Raw genomic sequence first — 25,023 nt, 5'->3', positions numbered from 1 at the left:
TTATGTCTTTATGTTATGTTTTTGCATCTACCTGTCATGTCCCTTGTCTTTTAAACTGTACTTATGTCTATACCTACAACTGAGAGTCAAATTCCTCGTGTGTGTGTGTGTGTGTGTGCACACCTGGCAAATAAAGCGATTTTGAATCTGAATAAATAATCAATATATTTATTTCTACACCCTTGGTGGTGTGAGTTTTTTTTATTCTAACTATAAACATAATAATAATAAAACACACTAATAAAAACAAACAAACTTTCATAATAATAATAAAACACACTAATAAAAACAAACAAACTTTTGACAGTCACAGCTGATCATGAGTCACGTGACGTCTTCAAATCAGCTGATTCGTGCTTCCGTGGTGGCGCGTGGTCACATGACTCTGACACAGGGAAGAGAAGCAGGGCCGTGTGAGTGTTTGTGTGTTTGTGTTTTTCCTTCTGCTTTAATAATCCAACACTCCTGTGAGGTTCAGATCTGCAGGAGGACACGCACAGCTTCACCGCTCGGTCTTTAAACCCAGAGAAGATGCGCTCTCATCGCTGTTTGTGCGGATTTCTGCTCATCTGCGTCACTTTGTGCAGCAGCGCGGTGTTTGCTGCATCATACCGGAGACCCAACATCGTCCTGATCCTCACCGACGACCTGGACATCGCCATCGGCGGCCTGGTGAGTGGATCCATGTGTTTTTAATGCAAGTTACAGGAGCTGTGTTTAATCAGCTCACATGCCTGCAGGTCACACATCATGCAGGCAGCAGCAAACACAGTGCTCAGCAAACACCCTGCAGACAAAGTCCAGTGATACATCTGTTTTTTAGAGGCTTAATCTGCCTCCAGGTGTGGACAGACCGGTCAAGACGTGTCCACTTCACTCTGACATGTCTTTTAATGTAAATACCTCACATCAGGCTGCATGTTTTCTGATGAAATTAAAGTTTTGTGACATCAACACACTCCTTGTGCAATAAACTAATTGCACACACAGCTATAAAACTGTGGCTGTGGCTCAGGAGGTAGAGCGGGTCACTAATTAGATGATCCCTGTAAGACAGAGATTGACAATTTGATTAACATTAAATCTCTTGTTGTGTTTGAAGGCTGGCAAACAGCTGCTGACTTTAACATTTCGTCCAGAAAACAAAGAAACGAGATGTTATTAAACTAGAAAGTTTGTCTAGAAATAGAAGAGAGAGACAAAGAGTTATTTTTTCTCATCGAAGACTACAAACACAGTTCATCTTCTAAATTAATTAAGATATTAACCAGACGTCCTGTCTGATCAATGAGATGATTTGCACAGTTTAACATACGTAATTCTTTATTTTCATAGACGAAGGAGGCTCTGAGGCATCACGGTCATTGCGTGAGAGTCAGTCAACTTAACGAAGTCCAAGTTAACGTGTTGGCCCCTTCCTAAACAACCACATAGCCCTGAGTATAGATGATTTAATTAATTCTGTCTCTGTTTTTCTTTGGAAAAGAAAGATTTACAGTGTTTTTACCTGCATAGATGTACATGTGCACACACAGAGAAAGGTATTACATCCAATAACTGTCCATAAAGTCATAAACTTTATATATATCCATGTATATTTATATATCTACGTATACTTCTATTTAAATCTACCCATAGTTTTCATATACGTCTGTATTTATACTAAAGAGTCAGTTATTTCACTGCTCTGATCAAAACATTTGGTTAAACGTTGAATATATTACTAACAAGCCGCTAATAAGGACGGTAACAGAAGTGCAAAATGTGATATATTAATTACATATGAAGCCCGATGATTGATTATCTTCATGCCGGGTTTATAATTCATGATTCCAGATGTTAAACGATGCTCCTGAGGAGAAATATTCCCATCAGTCTAACTGGAGGTTGTTTAAAATATAGTAAAGGAAGAGAATTAATACCAATAAATACTCTATCGCCAGTAAAACATGTGATCTGGTATGAATCATTCATCATGTTTGTGAATTAGTGTTCTCTGTATTCTTTTGTCCATGTTGGGCAGTGACGCAGGAGGAATTCTTCATAGAAAACAAGCTTAGTCATGAAGGCAGAGTGAAAGAGATGCAGCCTCATCGCTACATTGTTGCTCAGTTTGAGTGTGCAGAGAGATTTATTATTTATTGATGTTTTAACGTGAGTTGCATGATGATAAAAATGTCTGATTTTCCTTCCAGAGTCCGCTCAACAAGACGAAGAAACTTATCGGCGATGCCGGGATATCGTTCACAAACGCGGTGAGTGTCGTCAGCGTTGTTGTCACGGTGTGTCTCAGCAGGGATCGTGATATAAATGAAATAAAGCTGTTTTCTCGTCTTTCAGTTTGTCGCCAGCCCGCTGTGCTGCCCCAGCCGAGCCAGCATCCTGACGGGGAAATACCCGCACAACCACCACGTCATCAACAACACGCTGGAGGGAAACTGCAGCAGCAGAGCCTGGCAGAAGAGCGAGGAGGCCACCACCTTCCCCTCCCTCCTGAAGGCCAACGCCGGCTACCAGACGTTCTTCGCTGGGAAATATCTCAACCAGGTGAGAGGCGACGCGGCTCTTATTGGTTCATACCGCTTGGAAATGATCGGAATATGATGTTCCAGATGCTTTTATCTGAAGAATGAAGGATGTTTACATCTGCTGATTGCACGCCAAAGGACAACTTCCTGTTGTTCATGCACCCACCAACTGTTTATCAGTTTATACAGAGGCATCATCATCAGACTTAATATATATTTGATGGTGAAATGAGTCCCAAGATGTGCTGTCATGCGATTTAATGTCACGATGAAGTTCAGCCGTCTGTCCTTGTGACGGTCAGACGGTCAGATGGAAACCAGGACGAAGAGAAACGACAGTTCCCATTTTCCCTCCTTCCTCTCTTTATCTCGGTTTTTCCAAATTCATCTCGACTCGTGACCCCGGTGAAGTTCAGCGAAGTGAACTCGTGACCCTCGTCACAGATTCACCACGCAGGTCGCGAGTGGCGAGCAGCTCAGCAGGTCAAAGTTTTTTCACTTATCTCGATTGTCCGATTGACAGATTGGCACAAAACTATGGAAACAACAAGGGAACTATGAGACCGCCTGTTGTGTCCTCATTTCTTCTACATCTTTGTTTGGCTCGCAGTGACACCACGAAGAAGCTTCCTTTCAGTTTTTATGATCCCTCTTGCTTGTCGTGCAGCACCACCATCTGGTTTGTAACATTCATGTCCCCCGCAGGATGAACCGTAATAACTCTTTTATTGACTTTTCATCCAGCGTCATCGTCAGACCAACATATCCAATATTTTTATGACCAAACACCTGCAAAGCTCAGATCATTCCCTTTTCTTACTTTGTGTGTTGTATCCTGTATTTCTTGCGCTGCTGTAATGCCAAATTTCCGCATTGATTCTGCTGTTTGTGTGTTTCAGTATGGGCACGCGGAGGCCGGCGGGGTGGAGCACGTTCCCCCGGGCTGGAACTACTGGGTCGGACTGGTAAGACTGAAACTTTTTTAGATTATTTTTTGGCCTTTTATGCCTTTATTGATAGTACAGCTGAGGATAGACAGGAAGCAGAGAGAAGGGGAGTGACACGCAGTAAATTAGCCGTCCGATGCGGGATTCGAACCGGGGCCAGCTGAAGTGAAGACTATAGCCTCCACACATGGGGCGGGCGCTTAACCTACTACGCTACCGACCGCCCCTGAAACTTTTAACCTCAGAGGCTCCTTCCTGTCTGGCACCGTGGTCCAGGTTTGGACAGAATTAATCCTTTAAGCCATTAACGTCACCTCTTATTGTTTGAATTCCAGCTCGGCTTGTTTCAAAGCTCATGAATGTGTCACTTTTTATGTTGTTTACAGGGAGGTAAGGCAATAATGCACATATTAATTTTATTCTTGGGCTAATATCGGTCTTTAAAGTACAATTTATCTATACAACTCTTCTAATCATCATCCTGGGCTCCAGTTGAAGTTTCTCATGAGGGATTCAGTGTTGTGTCAGGGTCTGAAAATGATGAAATAAAATAAATAACATTGAATTTATCTCCCTGGGAAGTTTGTTCTTTCCTGACAGTGCTTCAGAGTTCAGCCAAACTCACATATCACTGTCAAGTCTGCGTTGTCATGTGACTTCTCTGCAGAAGGAGCCAGACTAACAAACAGGCTAAAATTAGATTTTCTTGAATTTACCGTGCGTCTCTTATTGGTTTACAGAAGTCATTATACAGAGGTCACGCTTTGCAAGCCCAGACTAGTTTGTCTTCGCTGTCACTGAACAAACACAGACGTGAAACGTGGACTTGTAACCCCGACGGCGGCTTATCATAACACAAAGAGAAACTCAAGCAGTTTGTGGTTTGTGCAGAGCCGGCGTGTTCACCGTGTCAAACAGCTACCGTGAAGCGTGTCTGTCATGTGACCGTGATAGATCATCTGCTAACTTTACTCTCAGAAAGGGTCGAGCTGTTCAAAACATTGTCACTGTGGCAGTTTCCACGACTTCATGCACTAAGAAAGCACAGCGGAGGTGATTTCAGTGCAGAAACTCAAGGAAAGCCTGTTAGTGCCGAGCACCAAAAGCCTTTTTTCATTATGTATGTCTGTGAATTAGTTATGTGTAAATAGTTGCATGACGTGATGCCGCTTCAGTTCTGAGGAAGAAGTCCTCTGTGGCTCGTCTATGTGCCCTCAGGATAGCGCCAGAAATATGCTGCGTCCCCAAATCTACAAACGAGAGAATCTATTTCTTATGTGGTCTGACATTGTTATCTGAGTCTGAACCCATCTGTTGTGTCGAGGGAGTGCAGCAGCCCTGTCCTTTGACCTTGGTTACCTGGGTATAAGTTGTTGGTTGGCAGTCTGAAAACAAAAAAGGAAAATGAGTTCACCCTGACATTCTTATCTGACTCTGTAGAGTCTTTGTTATCTACCTATCCGTTGTGTCGAGTGTGGGGGACAGCTCTGACTTCTGACCTTGGTTACTTTGGTTTAAGAGATTGGTTGATCATCTATAAACAAGGAAAATCCAACACATAACAGCTAAAATCCAATCATAAAACGTGCTTCATTTCTAACTATTCTAGATTAAAGTATTTTCTTGGTTTGACTGGCGTCTTTTCTGCTGCTTACAGGGTTTAAACGGGACAGCTACAGTCTGATAAACTGTTAAATAAGAATATTGGATTGAAATAATATCAGTCCAGTTACAAAAATGTGTCTTAAACAATAAACAAACTTGATAATTTGATATTAGACTAGAGAAATACAAGTTATTTGAGCGTTTGCACATGAATCAGTGTAAGGGGTCAGGGTTAGAGGAGCGTTTGCACATGAATCAGTGTAAGGGGTCAGGGTTAGAGGGGTTCTGTTACGAGAATTTTTAAAGAAAAACTCTTGGATAAGGAAGTGTAAAGTATCAAAGTTTAAGTTGAATGTATTATTCTTGTACAAGAAGGAGCGTTTAACGGTGCAACACACAAAAGGGGTTACAGAGAAAAGGCTCCTGAGGAGCTCTAACAGTTGGTTCTTATACATTTTTTTAAACGGGCTGTCTCGGACATCTCCCTCACTGATGAGTCTGCTCAGCAATGAACATTATGTATCAAAATGACACTTCCCAGGCCTGTTTCTCACGTCCTTGTCTCTCCTGTCCTTGATCTACTGATGTCTCTCCCTGCCATCCTCAGTAAAACACATATGATCAAAACATCTGAACTCCAGTATAATCCTAATTTTTATAACAGGTTATATGTTGACTACAAAATGAACAGAAGCATAAAAATGTTGAGGTATGTCATGAAAGTTGTTTGTGTTTTCCAGGAGAAGAACTCTAAATATTACAACTACACTCTGTCTGTGAACGGAAAGGCTCAGAAACACGGAGCAGACTACAACAAAGACTACCTGACCGACGTCCTGGTGAGACCATCGACGCTGAGAACTGCTCAGGTTCGAGTTATTGCATTTGATTCTTCATGTTTTTGTGTCCCTCTCTCTCTCTCTCAGGCCAACATGTCTCTGGACTTCCTCCAACATAAATCCAACTACCAGCCGTTCTTCATGATGGTGTCCACGCCGGCCCCCCACTCCCCGTGGACGGCGGCTCCTCAGTACCAGAACAGCTTCAACAACACGAAAGCTCCCAGAGACCCCAACTTCAACATCCACGGGAAGGTACGACACCGGACTCAGACGTGTTTGAGTTTCAGTGCTCGGCCTGAAAGGAGAACCTGACCTTTGTTTTCTTTCCGTCTGTCCTCAGGACAAACACTGGCTGATCAGACAGGCGAAAACTCCCATGACCAACTCCTCTGTTCAGTTTCTGGACGATGCTTTCAGGAAACGGTCAGTCTCGCCTTCCTCTTTCTGTCCTCGTCTTTTTTAAGCATCTTACTCAGCTCCTCTTTGTTTTTTTTGGTTCTGTAGGTGGCGAACTTTGCTGTCAGTGGACGACCTGGTGGAGAAGATAGTGAAGAGGTTGGAGGTCAGAGGTGAACTGGACAACACGTACATCTTCTTTACGTCTGACAACGGCTACCACACGGGTATGTAGCTGCTCAGAGAGTGGAGGTCAAACCTTCAGGATGGTCCAGACGTCTCCAGAAGTTTGAGATGGAGTTAGATGAAGCGTTCCTTCATGTCTCCTTCTCTCTCAGGTCAGTTCTCTCTTCCTCTGGATAAAAGGCAGCTCTACGAGTTTGACATCAAAGTTCCTCTCATGGTCCGAGGACCGAATATCAAACCCAACCAGACCAGCCAGGTACAAACACACACAGGCTTTATTTTAAAGGTGTTAGTATGAAGTTAAACATTTCAACCTTAAGAGACATTTCTTGGTTCGTCTTGTCTCCGACATCTTGAACTCGTCTCGTTGTCAGATGCTGGTGGCGAACGTCGACCTCGGTCCGACCATGCTGGACATCGCCGGCTTGGACGTCAACAAGACGCAGATGGACGGCATGTCCTTCCTGCCCATTATGGTGAGATCGGAGCTCGGTGTCATCGTGTCCACCAACCTATGATTTATTTTTGATTTTTAATTGTTTCAAATTAAGTTTTAAATCTTCATTATGAAGTTTTTTTTTCTTCTTTAAATCAAATATATAGAAGCTTTTAAATATTAGAAATAAACACATTCATTTTATTTATTTAAGATGAACCAAATATTTACAGTATTTATTAGATTATACAGATGTATTGTTATATCATAGTTATACAGGTATATTCTAATGTGCCTCATACTAGATGTTACCTGTGTTTATATTTGTATCTAATAGACAAATGTCAAATATAATTAATCATATTTTATATTATTCTGATGTTAGTCATATCATATCACTCTGTTTGCCTTCTTTTGAGTTTAATTGCTTCGCTCTTGTTTATGTTTTTATTTCTATCCTAAGTTTTTTTACATTTTTTATCTGAACTTGTTTTGTTGCTGAGTTTCCTCTCTGGAGATCAGCAAAGCCTCGTCTTCTCTTAGACCTTCTTCTTCTTCTGTTGATTGTGTCCCCAGGAGGGGAAGATGAACAGCAGCTGGAGGACGGACATCCTGGTGGAGTACGAAGGAGAAGGCAGCAACGTGTCCGACCCGGCCTGTCCTCTGCTGGGGCCGGGAGTGTCGGTACGAGACGAAGCTTTAACATCATCAGCGGGAGGCAAAGAAGCAGAAATCAAACTCACAATTCTTCGTCTGTCTGTTTTCTTTGTTTCAGGAGTGTTTCCCAGACTGTGTGTGTGAAGACTCGTACAACAACACGTACGCGTGTGTGCGCACAGTCGCCCCGTCTGCCAACCTGCAGTACTGCGAGTTCGACGACAACGAGGTGAGAGCCGACGTCTTCATGTTGTTCGTGTGTTCGTGCAGTCTGTTCGTAGACTCGTCCCAGCTGATCCTTTGTCTCGACCTGCAGGTGTTTGTGGAAGTGTACAACGTGACGGCCGACCCGTTTCAGCTGACCAACATCGCAAAGAGCATCGACCAGGAGATCCTGGAGAAGATGAACCATCGGCTGATGATGCTGCAGTCCTGCGCCGGACAGTCGTGTCGGACGCCCGGAGTGTACGATCCGAGGTGTGTTCACTAAAGACACACATCTGAAATCTGTTTATGTCTTTTGGAGACGTACTGATCTACCTGAACACCATTAAATCTGTAATTAGATTAAATAAATAAAAGAAAACTCATGTTGAAAATCACTTTTGAACCGCCTCTCTCTCTGACACTCGTCTGTCTTGCGCTTCCTCAGGTATAAGTTTGACCCTCGACAGATGTTTACCAGCCACAGCTGGCGGCTCAGCAGACTCCGACAGAAGATGAAATAAGAACGGATGAAGGTCGAGGAGAAGATGGAGGAGGGATGGATGGAGGGAGGAGATGGAGGAAGAAGGGCTGTGTTGTATTTTGTATTCAGCCTTTCGTGCTGTTGTTGCCTTGTGTTCGGGCGTCCTGAGCCACCGAGTCTCTTTGCAGATAGTTGGAGTTGGTTGGTTGCCATGGAGACCTCGCCGGGTTCAGGATCCACCTTCAAAACTTCCAGTCTGAGATGCCGTTTGCAGGGAAGCCAAATTCTTCAGATCCAGGATGGGTTTACGCTCGTGAGCCGTTCATTCAAATCCTGTTTTTCTTTTTGTGAGTGTCTGCGCCGTCAGAAAAAAAGTACACAGTTTATTATATTATAAATTCATGTTTCGAACTAAATCCAGTCTTTAGCCTTGGTGTGTTCGGTTGGTCTTCAAGAGTTCATCAACATTTCACTTTACACAAGCTCCTAACCTTTGACCTTCACTGCAGCTCGGTTCGCGTCCACGTGGTGAAAAATCTACAAAACAAAAAATCAAATTACGTGAATTTCTGTCCACTACTGTAACGTTAATATCGACAGCTGGTTCATCGTTCATCCATTGAACTTATTTTATCTAATTATTTTAAACTTTCCGTGTTCGCTGAGGGTAAAAACCATTTTTTGTTATTTTAAATTGACTTAAAAATGGATAGAAACACGTATTATGGACAGTAGTAACTTTCTAGAGATTTCATTTTAAGTTTAACATTTAGTGTAGAAAATATCAAGTATAACATGTCCATCAAACTTTTTTAAAGTCAACAAATCCAAAAAAAATTTACAAATTTTTTTAAGAAAAACAAGAAAATTCTCAAAATCTGAAAATTAATTTCCAGAAAGATTTGAGCGTTTTTACTAAACAAATCAAGATTAGTGATTTATTTGTTGTTAATGATAAATAAATACAGTATATACGTATAACTTACCGTAATAACTGGACCGACCGACCGCACCACAAACTCGCATTACGCTCACGTTACCTTCTGTTCAGCGAATATTCATCGGATTAAAGAGTGAAGCGATCAGACCTGAAGTAAACATGAACAGAGAGTAAGACAGCGCCACCTAGAGGTCTGATCTCACAGAAGTCAGTGCCTAGTGATGGAGACAGATTACTTCTTATTACTTATCACTGATCAGTTTGCCTCCGTACGTGACCGCTTGTTCTCGGATCATCTCATTTAAACGTACGCAACTCATGGTCGGAGATATTTTTACTAAGAAGAGACTTCTGGGAGTAAAAATAGTCGTCAGATCATTAAATTAAATGAACAAATCTGATTTAAACGGCCGAAGCTGCAGTGATTTAACTGTGAGAAGTGTTGAGGCACCTTTTTCATTCACTGATCGTCACCTTGTTAAACGCCTCTTTGGATTTTAATCCATTTCACACTGAGTTTATTTAGAAAAACACAAGTTAGTTCGTTAAATTTGACGACTTACATCCAGTATTTCACGTTTGTAGCGTTTCACTGAACCAGTTTTGAATCATCGGTTCAGCACGGAGAGAAACTTCCAAACGGGAAGAAAGAAACGGAAACTTTACAGAGAGAAAATGCCAAATAAAGTAATTTTCCCGTCATCAGCGCTTCGGTTAGTTTTAATAGATTTTTGATTTCATGGGTTGGATGTGAGAACTTTTTAAAAAAGGCCAAATAAAATGTTTAATTTGATCAATGATCGACTGAAATACAAGAATCTATATTTGATAAACAGGATTTTTCAATTCTTCAAACTTTAAGGGAACTGTTTTTTTATTTTTTATGCTGATGACATACGCAACATTTAGACAAACGATAATTAGTTTTGTGGCCCTGCCTTGAAATTTTGGTCACTGTTGAAACACAAAAATCTTCATTTCTACGTTTTCTTCTGCAGCGATTTCATATTTTCAGAAGGTTGATTTAGATCAAATCTGCAGATTCTGAACATCCAGCCGAAGATCTGATCTGGAGACTTAGAGAGTATTAAAGTGACACGAGGTCGGTTCATCTGCATGACATCTTTTTGTGTGTTCTTGTTTTTTTTGATTGTGAATTATTTTCTTACTGACAAACTGGCTGTTTATTGTGATTCAATGATTTTTATCCATTTGTTCCACGGCTACTGTTGTTGTTGTTGTTCTTGGATAATTCGCTCAGACAGCTCTTTCTTCCTCTGTAGTCCGTTTGTTGAGTTTAACGCGTCAACACTGAAATTTAAAGTCCTGTGATGGAAACCCGCGGGGCTCAACACGACACGTTTGCTCTTCAGAACGATGTTTCGATTCACTGATGCACTTTCCGATCTGTCAGAACTGTTTTGTTGTCGTTTGTTTTTTGGAACCCTAAGTTTTATTTTTCAGAGTTTTTGATGATGATGATGTATTTTAGGCTTGTGTGAGTGTTTTTTGTCCAAATAAAAGAGATTCACAGAATATCACAGCAGCTCCTGCTCAGTTCATTTATCACAGTTTTATTTCAGTTTCTGATCTCGCCACATACTAGGCGCACGGAGAGGGGACATCAAAATCTGGTAATGTCAATTTCAAGTTAAGTTATGTGAGAATTAAGTCGTAATTTAGAGTAAAAAGTCAAAATGTTAAAAGAATAAAGTCACAATTTTGAGTGAAAAAATGAAATTTCAAGTGAAAATTTGCAACTTTACAAGAAAAAAAAAGTCAAAATATTGACGATGAAACTCAATCGCAAGGAAAAAGTTGATGTTCAACAACAATAAAATTGTGATTTCGAGTAAAAAGTGATTTTAAAAAGATGAGTGTTACGGGATGAAGTTATAATGAAGTAAAAAGTTGTCATTTCTAATAAAGTTAATGTTTCACAACAATAAAATCGTGATTACAGATAAAAACGTGATGTTAGGAGAATAAAGTCGGCATTTTAAGTAAAGTTGTCATGTGAGAATTAAGTCGTAATTTAGAGTAAAATATAAAGTCAGGATTTTGGGTTAAAAAATGTAATTTCACGTAAAAAGTTTAAATAAAAATGAAAATTAAGAGTTAAAGTCGGACTTTAGAGTAAAACGTGTACATCAGTGGGTTAATGTGCAGGTTTGATCACTGTAACGTCCACGTGTGGCTCCAGAGGTAGAGTCGACTAAAAACCTTAAAAATGTGAAAAGTCCTCGCAGCAGCTCGAATATTTACAGAAACTAAAGATGACTCAGCTTTTGTCCTTCATCAGCTCTCCCAGCCCTCCAGGACGGGCAGGAACGGCAGGTCGGTGTTGCCCAGGTACGTCCTCCCTCGGTGCTGGAAGACGTCGCTGATGGCCCAGGTCAGGCGGCCTTCAGGGTCGTGCAGCGTTCCCACGATCTGGGCGTCCGATCCCAGCTCCAGGACGAGAGCGTAGCGAGGCAGCAGGAGGCTGAACCAGCTCAGAGGAACCAGCTGGAGACACAAACACGACTCAGCTTTAGTTTCATATAGTTAGAGAGAATAAAACAAACTGAAGATCTGACAGAAAGACTGATTATGATGAGGCTTTAACTTATCGAGTACAGCTGAAACGTTTAGTCGATTCATCGATTATATCGAAGGAAATTAAATATTTGATAATCGATTTAAAAATAATATTCACAATATTTTGACTAAAAATCTGTATTGTTAAGAGAATAAAGTTGTAATTTTAAGGTAATTTATATTTACTTAGAGTTACCTATTTATTATCATATGAGCATAAAAGTCTATGAAGTAAATCAGTGCAGTACTCTTACCTTTAACTTGTACTTTGCTTGAATATTTCTACTTGAGGAGCATATTGTAGTTTTTACTCCACTACATTTTTCTGACAGTTACTTTTTTACATTCAATAAAACATGATGAGCTCGTACAAAAATATATAAAAATACAATGTGTTCAACCAGCAGGTCCTAAAATTCTGTTGAGTTTTGGATACTTTAAGTATATTTTGCCGGTAAAACTTCTGATACTTTGAAGTGTACGCCGGTTTTGTGTCATTCTGGGATTTGGGCTCCTTAAATTCACTCAGCAGTCTGAACGCTCTCGTCACTTTAAATCTATTTTGTTGAATGTTTCTGCACACCGACCTTGGCGAGGAGGCGTTTGACAGCCGGGTACGGGGCGATCGTGTCCAGGAAGGGAGGCGTGACCTTCCTGAACCGCGTCGTTGTTATGCCAACCAGGAATGTCCCGTGGTCGCTAAGGCGGATGTTGTCAGGGTAACCGATCATGTTGTCCATGACGACCTCCTTGGTACCGGCCTGCGGGCCCTTCAGCCAAAATCTGAGAGACGAGAGAGCGAAGCAACGTTTATCTCATCGACATCAGAGTGTGTGTGTGTGTGTGTGTGTGTGTGTGTGTGTGTGTGTACCTCAGTATGCGTCCGATGCTCGTCTCTGCCAGCAGCAGGAAGTGTTCGTCAGGTGACAGGGCGATGCCGTTGGGCATGTAGAGCGAGTCCAGCAGGACGTTCACGCTTCCTGTCCGAGGGTCGAAGGACAGAAGACGACCGAGGCTGTTGAGCTCGATCACCTGAAACATCAAAGATCAGTTTTGTTATAAAAATTAGGATTATACCGGGGTTCAGGTGTTTTAACTCATATAGAGAGTGTGTCCTGTCTGTTTACTGAGGCTGGCAGGGAGAGATGATTATAAAAATAGTTCAAGGACAAGAGAGACAAGTTAGGGAAGTATCATTTAGATATGAAACATAATGTTCATTACTGAGCAGAAAACCAAAAAATAATGTTATGATATTATCTGTATCAGGTGTCCGAGTCAGCCCATTTGAAGAACCAACTGTTAGAGCTCCTCAAGGAGCCTTTTCTCTGTAACCCCTTTTGTGTGTTGCACTGTTAAACACTCTTTCTTGTACAAGAATAATAAATTCAACTTAAACTTTGATACTTTAAACCTCGAACCAACAGTTAGAGCTCCTCGAGGAGCCTTTTCCTCTGTAACCACTTTTGTGTGTTGCACTGTTAAACGCTCCTTCTTGTACAAGAATAATAAATTCAACTTAAACTTTGACACTTTGAATCTAGAACCAACAGTTAGAGCTCCTCAAGGAGCCTTTTCTCTGTCCTTCCTTGTGTGTTGCACTGTTAAACGCTCTTTTTTGTACAAGAATAATAAATTCAACTTAAACTTTGATACTTAAACTTTGATACTTTGAACCTCAAACCAACAGTTAGAGCTCCTCGAGGAGCCTTTTCCTCTGTAACCCCTTTTGTGTGTTGCACTATTAAACGCTCCTTCTTGTACAAGAATAATAAATTCAACTTAAACTTTGATACTTTGAATCCAGTCTTCCTTATTCAAGAGTTTTTCTTTAAAAATTCCCATAACAAGTTCAGCTTAACTAAACTTAGTTTAACTTCACTGTACACTGCTGCTTACATCAGCTTAAGTTTAGACTAGTTTAGTTTGCTTTATCTTAAAGTGTCAGTCCAGTTACTTTATCGGAGTTTAGTTTAATCAGTGTACATTCATCTTTTAAATGTTATGATCTTAATGACTTCCTCTCTGTGTGGCTGATGGTTCACGCTGGCAGCAGGTTCAGGTTCAAACTCTGCCTCTTCATTGACATGCATGTGCTCACGTCTCTCCTCGAGGCCTCGGCAGCAGCCTCACTTATTGTCCAAACTGAACCGACTCTCTCGTCCTCGTCAAAAACAATCCTGAGTGTCCTCACGTGGTCTTTCTGGAGAGCTGCGGTTGCCGAGCGACACTGAGAAAAAACCTTAATGACTCTACGCTTCCATCAGCTTTGCTTTGCTCGGTCGTCTATCGGTCGATTTAACTCACGCCCGCTGTTTACACTCTTACATGTCAGATCTAACAGGAGCTGATCTTTAAGAATAAATCCAGATTTTTTCATGCTCTCACCTCCAGTTTGACGTGTCTGCGCCCCCAACGACTGGACGAGTCGGTGAAATAAATGATCCCAGTTTGGGAGGAAATCTCCAGACCGTTCAGGAAGGCGAAGGGAACGCCGCCAGCACCTGAGGAGCAAAGAAAAGGCGCTCAAAGACGAGGAGCTCACCTGCAGATTATAATGAACTGAGCTTCAGTCAGCGTGCATACACACAAACACAAACACAAACACACCCTGTGAGTTAGACACCAGCAGAGTCTTTTCTCCAGTTCTGGGGTCGACGCTGTGCAGCCCGAAGTAAGAGTCAGCGACGATCAGCTGACCACGACGATCCAGACGAACGCCGTGAGGACGACCGCAAACAGGCTCGTAGTCTGTACTGCTGCCTGCACACACACACATTTTCAACACAGTTTATGACTTCATGTTACAGATTTCATATTCTATTCACTGATTTTAGTGATTTACGGTGAATCGGGTGTCCTCACAACAGACAGTAGAAGAGAAGAATATCAACAATCACCTGGTTTTACAGGAGATGAATCATAAAATCATTAAGAAAATAATAAAGTTTGTGCTGTAAAACTATATTTTTATAACACAATCAGTGCTTTATTTAATCTATTTAAACAACGAGCCCTGTGTGTGTGAGGCATGTCTGCATTTCAACGCACTCCAGATGCGATTAAAACTTAAAACTGAATCAATCAGCTGTTCGTTTGTTGTCCAGACTGAAAAAAAAAGAAAAAGAAGAACTGGTAACAAGCAGAAAATCAAACACAAACCACATTCAGGTAAACTCTGTCCCATCTGTGTGATGAAGGTGAGGCTGTCATCAGGACCGATCCTCCACAGCTTCCCGTCCACCGTCCCCGTGTACACGTTACCTGAAAAACACACACACACACACACACAGTGTCATCTCCATGGCAACCAGCATTAATTCACCTATAAAAGGTATCAGGAAGAAAGTTAGGAAGCAAAAAAAACAGCTAGAAACACAAAAATCTGAGTTAATCGTGTGTGAAATGTGTCGTACGACGGGCCTCAAAGGTCAGAGGTGAAAATCAAACACACGCATGAAATCCAGCACGCTCACCCTCCTCGTCAGCAGTGAAGGATTCTGGTCCGTGTAGTTTCCCCGTGAACAGCCGGCGGCCCTTCTGCAGGCGGGTGTTGACGGCCAGCGGGCCCTCGAGGGCCGGAGGAGGTCCCTTCAGTCTGGAGGAGCAAATCTGGATTATAATATTTATACAGTCTGATAAATTGTGTGTGTGTGTGTGTGTGTGTGTGTGTGTGTGTGTGTGCTTACACGTGTGGTTTGGGGTCGATGGGTGAAGGCAGCAGATAAACTCCAACAGCGACAGCGAGCAGAGCCGCTAACGATGATCTCTGACCAAACCTGCAGAGCAGAAAGTTTGATTTAAATATTCTCTGCAATTATTCTAATAGAAATTCATATTCAGGTTTTAGTTTTTGCTGGTTTTCTCCTCACAGATTCATTTTTTAATTTAAAAACTCTTTGAAAGCTGCAATAATAAAAAAACATTAAAGGATTTTTGTTTGTCTTGTTTTTGTCAGCTCACAGTTTGCAGTTAATCAGTCGACAGCTTCGTGTCACACGAGCCGGAGTGAACTTTGACATGTCAAACATGTTTTCATGTCACACATGTTTTTAAATCCAGGCTAAAAACCCACTTATTTAGGATGGCTTTTAACACCCAGTAGTATGATGACACTTTTATCATTTCTTATTCAATTTTGTTGCATTTTATTGTTTTTATTGTTTTAATTTTGTTTGTTTTTTACCTATTGTTCTCGTTATTTATTGTCTACTGTAAAGCACTTTGGTACACCGAAAGGACTGTTGTAAAGGGCTGTATAAATAAAGTACATTTACATTTACATTTACATTTACATTTACACAGGACAATGTGAAACACAAAGGAATGAAGAAAGAAAGAAAGAAAGAAAGAAAGAAAGAAAGAAAGAAAGAAAGAAAGAAAGAAAGAAAGAAAGATTGGTTCTTTGTCTCCTCCTGATATCATCACTGGGATGTTGCCTGAAGGTTGAAGGAGTTAAAATGCTGCTGGTGAGGAAGGAGGAGGAGGACACAGACTGTCTCCTCAATCAGCTGATAAAGGACAGATCTGTGTTTTCACTTTTTTATTCTCACTCCTGCAGATTCAGGTCATTAAATCTGTTTTAATCTGGATTAATGAGTTAAACTTTGTTTATTAAGAAATAAAAAGCTGCTTTGTGAGTTGAAGTTTGATCATAAACAATTAAAAATGTTATTTTCTGTCACTGTTTCATCGTCACGTCAGATTTTTAAACAGTTTTAAACGCACAGGTGAAGACACCTCATCCAGTCTCAGTTTAATTAAATCAAATGTCTTTAATGAAGCTGAATTAATTAAACTTACATGGCTGAGTTTGCAGTCCGCGTCTCTTCTTCTTCTTCCTGCAGCATCAAACTGAACCAGACGCTGAAAGTATCTGAGTATTTAATACACAAGAGCATCCGGCCAGGACCTTCAAAATAAAAGCGTTAAAGGGACAAGTTTGTGTGCTTGTCTATCTAATTTTAAAATGTTTTAATTTGACTTTCCTGAGATAAAAACTAAAATATTTTTGAGTTTTAGGTCAAAGATTTGGTTTTTCTGCCCCATGGTATTTTTTTTATATTTATATATTTCTATTTTGAAACATGCAGCCAGTTTATTTTTATGTTTTACACAGATGTATGTTCTTCTCTTCTCATATTTATATTTCAAACACCTCTGTTTTGTGTTTTAACACACGTATCAGTGGCTGCAACACTCGAATTTCCCTTCAGGGATCAATAAAGTGTATTATTCATTCATCTCTCAACCTCAGACCATCCCAGCCCTAAGTCAATTTAATATTAATTTTAATAAACACAAATCTTTTGAGGGACGTACAATCTGACCCAGAAGATCTGCAGGCTTTCCTTCAGATAAATGTTTCATTAAGTTTATAACCTCTCAAGATCTTGACCTTCACATTTTAATTAAATGTCTGTCTGTAGGACGGATTTTTTCCTACATAACTCCAAACAACATGAGTGATGCTCTGAGCTTTTACTTTGAAGGTGTCGCTGAGGGCTTCTCTCCTGCAGCTTCACAAAGACAGAGCTCAGTGTTCTGAGTTTGAGGCTGGGGGAGGTGGAGGTCCCACTGCTCTGTCAGATTATTCAAACAGGGTCAAACAGAGGGCAAGAGGAGGAGCGGCTCCATCTGACACCTACAGACAAAACAGCACAGCACTGACCTGTTTCAACACAACGAAGCAGTCAGTTAACTGTGAGTACAGACAGATATGAAACAGTCCATCCATCTCTTTGCATAACTTATCTTTGTCAGCGTCATGGGGGGTTTGATCCCAGCTGACAATGGGCGAAAGACAATTTTTGACTATGAAGCCAAATTTTTGCATAAACCTTTTGTATATTTAATAAAAATAGAAAAAATACCAGTCACAATTATCTAGAATCTAATGTTATGTCTCTAAACATCTTAATTTAGTTTGACCGTCAGTTTAAAATCCTCTCTAAACATCTTAATTTAGTTTGACCGTCAGTTTAAAATCCCTCAAAAGATTTCAGTTTATGGACAAACAAACCCTACGGACAGAGAAATTTTTGCAAAATTTTTGCAAAAAATTGGACACTAAAATAGTTGCAGATTCATTTTATATCACCCAAATAATTTCAGCTCTTGTCAAACATGTTATGGGGAGACACTACAGGTTAAAACTAATAGAGATCACTGTGAATCCTCCAGCCTTTTCTTTGTATTTGTAAGTTTTCAGAAGTTTTATGTTTGAATATGCAAATGAGCCGTTATCTAATGTAACTTTTAGCAAAATCTACAGCCACCAAATAGACAAAGTGAAGTAAAATAAACACATAAAAGTGGATTTTGATACCTTTAAATAATTCAAAATAAGCAGAAAACAACATTTGATACCTTTAAATAATTCAAAATAAGCAGAAAACAACATTTTTTGGTTTGTTTTAATTTCACCTTTAATAGATGCAGCCCCGCCTCGTGTGAAGAAAAGGCCACATTTGGTAACGATTCAAAGAGAAACCAACAAGATACGGACAAAAAAAATAAAAAATAAAAAACCTGTTTGTCTGCAGAGAGAGAAAAAACAAAAAGCGACATGATGAAACCTCCGTCTGTCCTGCAGGTTTGTTTTTCTGTCTGCAGCTCCTGTTAGAAGAAAAGGCACCGCTGAGGTCCGAACCTTCAGACCTGAGCTCAAAATCTTTCACTAAAATATGGCTTCTATTCACTTATATCATCTGCAGATTTATTAAATCAGAATCAGAGTATTTATCATTATAAACCTTCTCTAAGAGTCTAAAGACGACAATCATTTTTGGATTCTGTAGCTCAGGTCTGAAATTTAAAACCTCTTTTTACTCATCAAGTGTGTTTTTGGAGCTCATCACGTGAGATAAACCTGATTAATCACAGAGCGTCTGTTCTCGACAGAAACAGCATATCTGGAGAAAATAAAACCAAGAAAACGACAGAAGAGCGACACACAGATCTTTGGCATTTAACGGTTACAGTTTACGGCTGTTTGAACCGGAGACACAGATCACACAGAGAGAAATTTAAGTTGATTAAAGACCACGTGGTCCATTTAGTGGCTGTTCTGGAGCTTTGAACGAGCTGCAGTTCCTCTTGTCGTCCACTTGAGGCTGGCTCCAGAAGTGAGTCAGTCTCCATAAGTCCCCATGTTCAAATGTCCAACTTCACAGCAGAAATAAACATGTTTACAGCCTGGTACAAAAATCGACAAGAAGCTTTCATTAAAAAAAACAAACAAGAGAAACGAATGGAAACTTCTGCTGATGAAGATCACACACTGTGATCAAAAGCTCCAGAACAGTGAAGGGAGTGTTTTCTGATCAAAAAATCAAGAATTAACTTGATTTTTAAAACCACAACAAACTAAATAAATAAACTTGTATCAAGTATAAAATTATGTTTTGATTATTTCAGCACGCTCTGTGACTCCAGTTACGATCAAACAGCCTTAAAAACCAGGAATCATATCAACTCCGCATTCGTCAACACGACTGGCCCGAAAGATTTTCATAATAAAATCGATCAGCATGTCTAATTTTTTATGTTTTTATCTACGATAACGCCGATGTATGTACACAAAGACACAAACAGGAACACACACACACACACGTTTCACAGTCTACGGCGAATCATACGGAAGCTCAATGAGACAAAATTTAAAAAAAAAGAGCTTAAAATGAAAACTAAACTTCTGTCACTTCCATTTGTTTAAAAAAAAAAAAACATAATTATGAGTGGAGCTTTTCAAAATAAGAGTATAGCATATTAAGATGTTAAGATTAAGTACAGAGTGTGATGGCGGCAGATTAAACAGGAGAGAAAAAACAAAACAAAACAAAACAAAAAAAAAAGAAAAATCAAAAACCCGTCTTCCCTGAATTCAAAGTTAAAGTGCCCAAAAAAAAAAATAATAATTTTTTAATGAACTGATACGACTCGTCTGGTATGAAGTGTTTAAACAGCTAAAATTGTTTATCAGATACACAACAACAACAACAACAACAACATGGCTTTATGATTCATTAACTGTTTCCATGCAGACTTTCGTATCATTTCAAATTATAAAATACAGAAGTACAAAAAAAAAGCCAAAAAATTTTGAGCTTTATAAGTGACTGAATAACTAATTTATTTATGTGGTTTTAAATAAGATATTTGAAATATCTGGGAGTTAAGATCAGCCCAAATGTTTAAATTTAAAGTTTTAATCTTGAACTTTCAAGTTTAAATTTTAATTTTTTAGAAACAAAAAATTTTTTAGATACAAAAATGTTATTTAATTGGGAAATTTAGATTAGTTTATTAACCTAACTTCAACATGAAATATTCACGGGTACCCCAATTATTTATTATTGCACTTCGATAAAATTTGCATGCTCATGAGAGATTAAAAAAAACTTCACATGGCTTCTTTCTTGAACTAAAAAAACAAACTAAAACCAGCGTACTGCTCCTTTAAATATCACATCCAGGTGTTCAGTCACTCATAAAATTCGAACCCTCGTGGCCTCTTTTTGCTTCCGTAGATCTAACCCAGTGTTTGATTAACGAATAAACGATAAACGTTTTAAATAAAACTCTAAACTATATATATGTTTTTCCCTCCAGTGGGAAGAGGCCTCTAATAATATATATTTATTCTATTTTTTGTTTTTTTTGCTCCAGGCAACACCACAAAAATATCTTTGGTTATAACAAAACAATTAAAAATAAATCTATAAAGAAAAGTTTGACACAGAAATGAGAGAATAGTCGCGGTATTTATCCACTAGATGGCGTTATTGTACAAGTTCGACTTCGTTCAGTACCTGCAGCTCAAACAATGAAGCATTTTACATCTTTTAAACTCGTTTCTTTCCTTAAATATCTGAAGATTCTTCTACAAGACTACGTCCAAGACAAGCCTCTTTGGTCTCTAAGCCATAAATGATGGAGCACACACACCAAAGAAGACGTTGCATATATATTTAAGGCAGCTAAATCTCCATCAAAAGGCCTTCACGACGTCACATTCATGAATCTTAACTGCACTTTCCTTTAGACTTTCTAATCTTTTCTGTCATTTGATTCTTTCTTTCTTTATCCATCAGAAAATTGGAGGTTGATCAGGAGGTCAAGGCTGCACGTTTCCACCTTAGATAAGAGCACAAAGACAGACAGACAGGACAGCGACACAATGCAGCCATTTTTCCTCCTCTGGTTTCTGCAGCTATCGGCGCTCGCAGACCTCCAAACGAACGAACAAGCAGTTAATCACGGCGACTTTTGGCTCGAGTCATTGTCCTCGTGCTTTGACACGACTTCTTCTGAAACAAAACTTATCACACGCGTTTCTATTTCCTCTCTTCGTCTAAATGTTTCTCTTCTACTTCCTCTAAACTGTTCAGTCAACTTCCAGGAAACCAGTCTCAAATCTCATCCTCGCTCCTCTGATCGGGTCAGAGGTCACGTCCTAAACTACTAATCAGTTCATGCTTCGTCAAACGAAAAAGCTTTAGATCCAATCCAGTTCATCATCTTCATCATCGACATCGTCTTCACTCACGTAACACGACCGTTTACAAACTTCTACTCGACTCTGTTATCGTAATCTTTCAGTAGAAACTTTCCTTCTTTGATTTTCAGTCACATGAAGCCAAAGTATGGAGTCTGAAGTGTGCCAAACATTAAAATAAGAGGCATACTAAAAAAACAACTAAAATGTAAGTAAATATAAAGTTATTTAAACTTATTTTTACATTTTATTATTTATTTATGTTTGTAAAAGGGAGATAAACGATATATATCTATTTTTTAATTTTAATTACTAATTAAATTTAATTAATCCATTCCTAACTGCTTCTTTAAATGTATATATGTTTACATGCTGCCCCTGATAGTCTGTTCTATCATTTTATTTTATCTTAAAGTTATAATAAGAGCAAAGTCAAACAAAAATAAAATATATAAAAACACAAAAAAAAGGTCCTATATTTTTCTTTTGGCACACTCAAGACCCCGTACTTTCACGTTTCTTTCTCCCTGCATGAAAAACTTCAAAAAGCAAAAAGCAAACAAGACGTCTCGACTTCCAGCGTAGCTACAGTTTGAGAGATGCGACGCTCGCCGTGTGTTCACTTCCAGATAAACTATTCTCCGCGTCTGTGTCAACAACCAGATCGGTGCGCCGCCTCTGCAGGATAAACAAAAATAATAATAAGACTTTTCAAGAAAACAAAATTAAAAAAAAAAGAAGCTTCACCCATATAAATTAAAAAAGGAAAAAAAAAATATGTACAGACCTTTAAAAACAAATTAAATAAAACTCTAACTCAACATATGGCCTCGAGTCTTTCACAAGTTTAAGAGGATAAAAAGGGGAAACGAAGAGGAGGAGGAGGCATAAATTATGTGACAGCAGGAGAGAGAAGAGGAAGAGAGGGATGGACGAAGAGAGAGGATGAATGAATATGGCACATTAAGTGAATCTTTGGTGTGAGCAGACGTGCTGCAGGCAGCGGCGTGAAGTCTTTAATCCAGCAGCGTCCGTCCGATTTCTGTCCGTCTATTCGCTTTGTGTCTCTCAGTCTGTCTCCCTCTTTCTGTCCGTATCATCCCTTCATCCGTGTGATGAATCCTCTCTTCTCATCCCGTCAAAATTTACACTATTTTCTCCTCTGGGGAGGTTAATAAAAACAAAAACAAAGAGAGGGGGCAGTAGTCCTGTTTGATGGGAGGACGGTGAGTCCTCTAAGAAGGCCCTCGGACCTCCCTCAGAGCCTCCTGCAGTCTCTGGCGGTAGGCCTCGTAGCGGCGAATCACCGCCTGCCTCTGCTCGTCCTCCTCCTTGTCGAGGATCCGCAGGAAGTTGCGCAGCTCGGGGATGGAGAAGGCGTCCCACTGAGGAGAGGAGCGGACAAACAAACTTTATTTATTCATGCAGCACGTCTTAGTTTGTTTTGGACGATGAAGGATTGTCTCCTTTCTCCTTCTTTTATGGTCACGGAAGTGACTTTTCTGTCTCGTTACGATTATTTCGTTATCAGAAGAAGAACTGTATCATGTGTTTATCGTGTTACTGCTGTTACTAATACATAGACGAGGCAAAGGAAGAAAAGGAGGACTGAGAAAGACGAACGAAGGAGCGAGGAAAAGGGTGGGAAAAGTAGTAGACAGAAATAAAGATGGATGGAGAAAAGGTGGAGAAAGGTACGGAAGCTTATTTACACCAATAACATCTTATAACGAGGTGAAGTTAAGTAAAAACTAAAGACAGTCTTTAAGACTTTGCAAAGACTGAGGATCTCACAGGCAGATTCACTCTGAGATTATTTCCCATCATGCGCCTGATGAACATTTACAAGAAGACAGGCGGCTTCTCGTCCTTTTCTTCGGTCTAAGAGAACCGAAACTTCAGACTCTGGCGTCCTCCATGTTCACTTCTGTGTTGACGGTTGCCTTCTTCCCGATCGTTGACACTGTTAAACGTGATTGAACGTCACCGAGACGCTGATAATATTAAACACGTTTGATTTTAATCGGACCGTCAAGACAAAGACAAAGAGTTTTAGGACCACGGGGGTGCAACGCAACTCCAGGGAAACTTTCAGGATTTTATACTGACATTGGAAATAGTTTGAAAGTTTCATTTGGTCTCTTACTTTATCATATTTGTGCCTACAGATTTAAAACTACTTTATTCTGTTGGACTCTCGACATCTTCCTTTCAAGACTTAAAGAAAGGTTTTTTATTTTATCACAACTAACCTTTCATCTGCTTTTTTTTCTTCTTTAACTTCCTTAAACGGAGTAAAATAAAGGAAAGGAGAAAGATAAAAAGGAAGAACAAGAGAGGAACAAACTGAAGGAAGGAAACAGGAAGAATGAGGAGGAGGAGAAAACGGTGAATCAGCGTTACCATGACTTCTCCGGTCTGCTGTTCTCTCAGCACGAAGCTGAGCGTGTCGGTGTCGGGTCCCGCCACCAGGCGAAGAAACAACGGCTGCTCGCCATCCGCCAGCTTACACACATACACTGCAGGACACACACACACAGAAACACACACATTAATTTAGCCAGCGCGGTATGTTCGTTCCTTCAAGCCACATACATGCAGCCGCCGCTGTGGTGGCAGACGATCAAAGAAATGGGTGCGGCGCATTAACGACCACAGTAATTTACAAAAACAGAGAGGGAGACTGAACCGTATCACAGAGCAGCGGTGGGACGTTAACGAGTACTTTCACTTAAAAACAAGGTCCAATTAAGATCAATCAATTAACATCACATGAGATGAGAACTCCAAGACCTTTAAAGCGCCACTGTAAAACGACTTTCTGTACGAATTAAACAAGATATAACAAGACTTCTTCGTATCTAACCATCAGTGTATTTACAGGAATGTTTTTGGACTGTTGGAGGTTACTGTAACCTCAAACAGGTTTTAGAACAAACAGAGCGGAGATCAAACCTCGAGCGGAGTCGGTTTGTTTAATCCTGAAGCTGAAGGTCGCAGCCCGCTCTGCATTTCTTCAGTTTAGCTGTTTTCTGTGAGGTTTATATATACGAGCATCTGTTGCGAGACTTGTTGTCTAGACGCTGTCTTTTATTAGCCTCACTGTACGTCTCCAGTAATGAGGTGAAACCAGACGTAAGACACACGACCTTCGAATGGAGGAGGGGGAAAAAAATAAATCTCTATAAAAGTTTGGAGGCAAAACGTTTCACAGACGAGTTCAGTGGATTCATTTTATCCTGTGCGGCTCGTTAACGACGTCTTCTTCCTTTCTTGGACACGTTAAATAGCCTGAAACATAATATTTGATATTTGATCGAGCCTGCGACAGCTGTTGATTCATAGAGAGTGTGTGTGTATTTATAAAGATGTGTGGGTATTCCTGGTGAGCTGTTGATAGTGGGGAGAGCCCTGTGGCATCCAGAAAACCAGCAACACGAGGGCGAGGCATTCAGAAATACACCAACACGCCCTTCACACACACTCACACTGTGTCTGTGCCAAAGTATCTGATACCGAGTTCGGCATGAGCGGCATCTGCCGCCCGAGCGTCTTACCCTGCTCCTCCCTGCGGTAGCGTTTGTACAGGGCGTATTTGGCCGGGTTGTCTGCGACGGTGAACTTGCTCAGCAGGGCGCCGATCACCTGAAAACACACACACAAGGACGAAAACGTTCAAATATCACAGATGACACCTGACGTCAACTTAATGACGACCA

At 40.2% G+C, this 25,023-nt stretch overlaps 3 protein-coding genes across 3 annotated transcripts in view; 1 reads left to right on the top strand and 2 right to left on the bottom strand.

The window, feature by feature from the left end:
* Positions 1 to 356: 356 nt before the first annotated feature.
* Positions 357 to 10,761, top strand: gnsa (glucosamine (N-acetyl)-6-sulfatase a). Its single transcript, XM_019276946.2, has 14 exons — positions 357 to 672; positions 2,196 to 2,255; positions 2,341 to 2,547; positions 3,428 to 3,493; positions 5,821 to 5,919; positions 6,007 to 6,174; positions 6,263 to 6,345; positions 6,427 to 6,545; positions 6,657 to 6,760; positions 6,879 to 6,980; positions 7,517 to 7,624; positions 7,716 to 7,826; positions 7,914 to 8,074; positions 8,250 to 10,761. Exons 1-14 carry the CDS (start codon positions 532 to 534, stop codon positions 8,323 to 8,325), a joined length of 1,605 nt encoding a protein of 534 aa, XP_019132491.2. The 5' UTR covers positions 357 to 531; the 3' UTR covers positions 8,326 to 10,761.
* zgc:194209 (adipocyte plasma membrane-associated protein) lies at positions 8,628 to 16,706 on the bottom strand. The gene is made up of 9 exons (XM_019276873.2): positions 16,609 to 16,706; positions 15,495 to 15,584; positions 15,282 to 15,403; positions 14,968 to 15,069; positions 14,416 to 14,568; positions 14,194 to 14,309; positions 12,677 to 12,837; positions 12,393 to 12,588; positions 8,628 to 11,733 (listed from the first exon to the last, which is right to left on the bottom strand). Exons 1-9 carry the CDS (start codon positions 16,704 to 16,706, stop codon positions 11,524 to 11,526), a joined length of 1,248 nt encoding a protein of 415 aa, XP_019132418.2. The 3' UTR covers positions 8,628 to 11,523.
* A 5,008-nt stretch (positions 16,707 to 21,714) lies between these two features.
* LOC104939022 (ras association domain-containing protein 3) overlaps positions 21,715 to 25,023 on the bottom strand; it is a 32,944-nt gene continuing 29,635 nt past the window's right edge. Inside the window, exons 4-6 of the mRNA XM_010755492.3 lie at positions 24,862 to 24,949; positions 23,708 to 23,823; positions 21,715 to 22,689 (exon numbers count right to left, since the gene is read on the bottom strand). Coding sequence (XP_010753794.3) covers positions 22,540 to 22,689; positions 23,708 to 23,823; positions 24,862 to 24,949 — 354 coding nt within the window. The 3' untranslated portion in view covers positions 21,715 to 22,539. The remainder of the gene's footprint in view (positions 22,690 to 23,707; positions 23,824 to 24,861; positions 24,950 to 25,023) is intronic.

This window comes from Larimichthys crocea, chromosome XX (assembly GCF_000972845.2).
Source record: "Larimichthys crocea isolate SSNF chromosome XX, L_crocea_2.0, whole genome shotgun sequence".
Taxonomy (NCBI): Eukaryota; Metazoa; Chordata; class Actinopteri; family Sciaenidae; genus Larimichthys; species Larimichthys crocea.
The sequence above is the reverse complement of the archived record's forward strand: the minus strand, read 5'-3'. Positions and strand labels throughout refer to the sequence as shown.

What these genes read in the sequence shown, in the direction of transcription:
- gnsa (XM_019276946.2), top strand. Translation starts at nt 532, where the DNA reads ATGCGCTCTCATCGCTGTTTGTGCGGATTTCTGCTCATCTGCGTCACT. An exon ending in CTGGGAAATATCTCAACCAG is followed by an intron (nt 2,548 to 3,427) that starts GTGAGAGGCGAC and finishes TGTGTGTTTCAG; the next exon opens with TATGGGCACGCGGAGGCCGG. An exon ending in GGAACTACTGGGTCGGACTG is followed by an intron (nt 3,494 to 5,820) that starts GTAAGACTGAAA and finishes TGTGTTTTCCAG; the next exon opens with GAGAAGAACTCTAAATATTA.
- zgc:194209 (XM_019276873.2), bottom strand. Translation starts at nt 16,706, where the DNA reads ATGCTCTTGTGTATTAAATACTCAGATACTTTCAGCGTCTGGTTCAGT. An exon ending in CTTCACTGCTGACGAGGAGG is followed by an intron (nt 15,070 to 15,281) that starts GTGAGCGTGCTG and finishes TGTGTTTTTCAG; the next exon opens with GTAACGTGTACACGGGGACG. An exon ending in AGCATCGGACGCATACTGAG is followed by an intron (nt 12,589 to 12,676) that starts GTACACACACAC and finishes CTCGTCTCTCAG; the next exon opens with ATTTTGGCTGAAGGGCCCGC.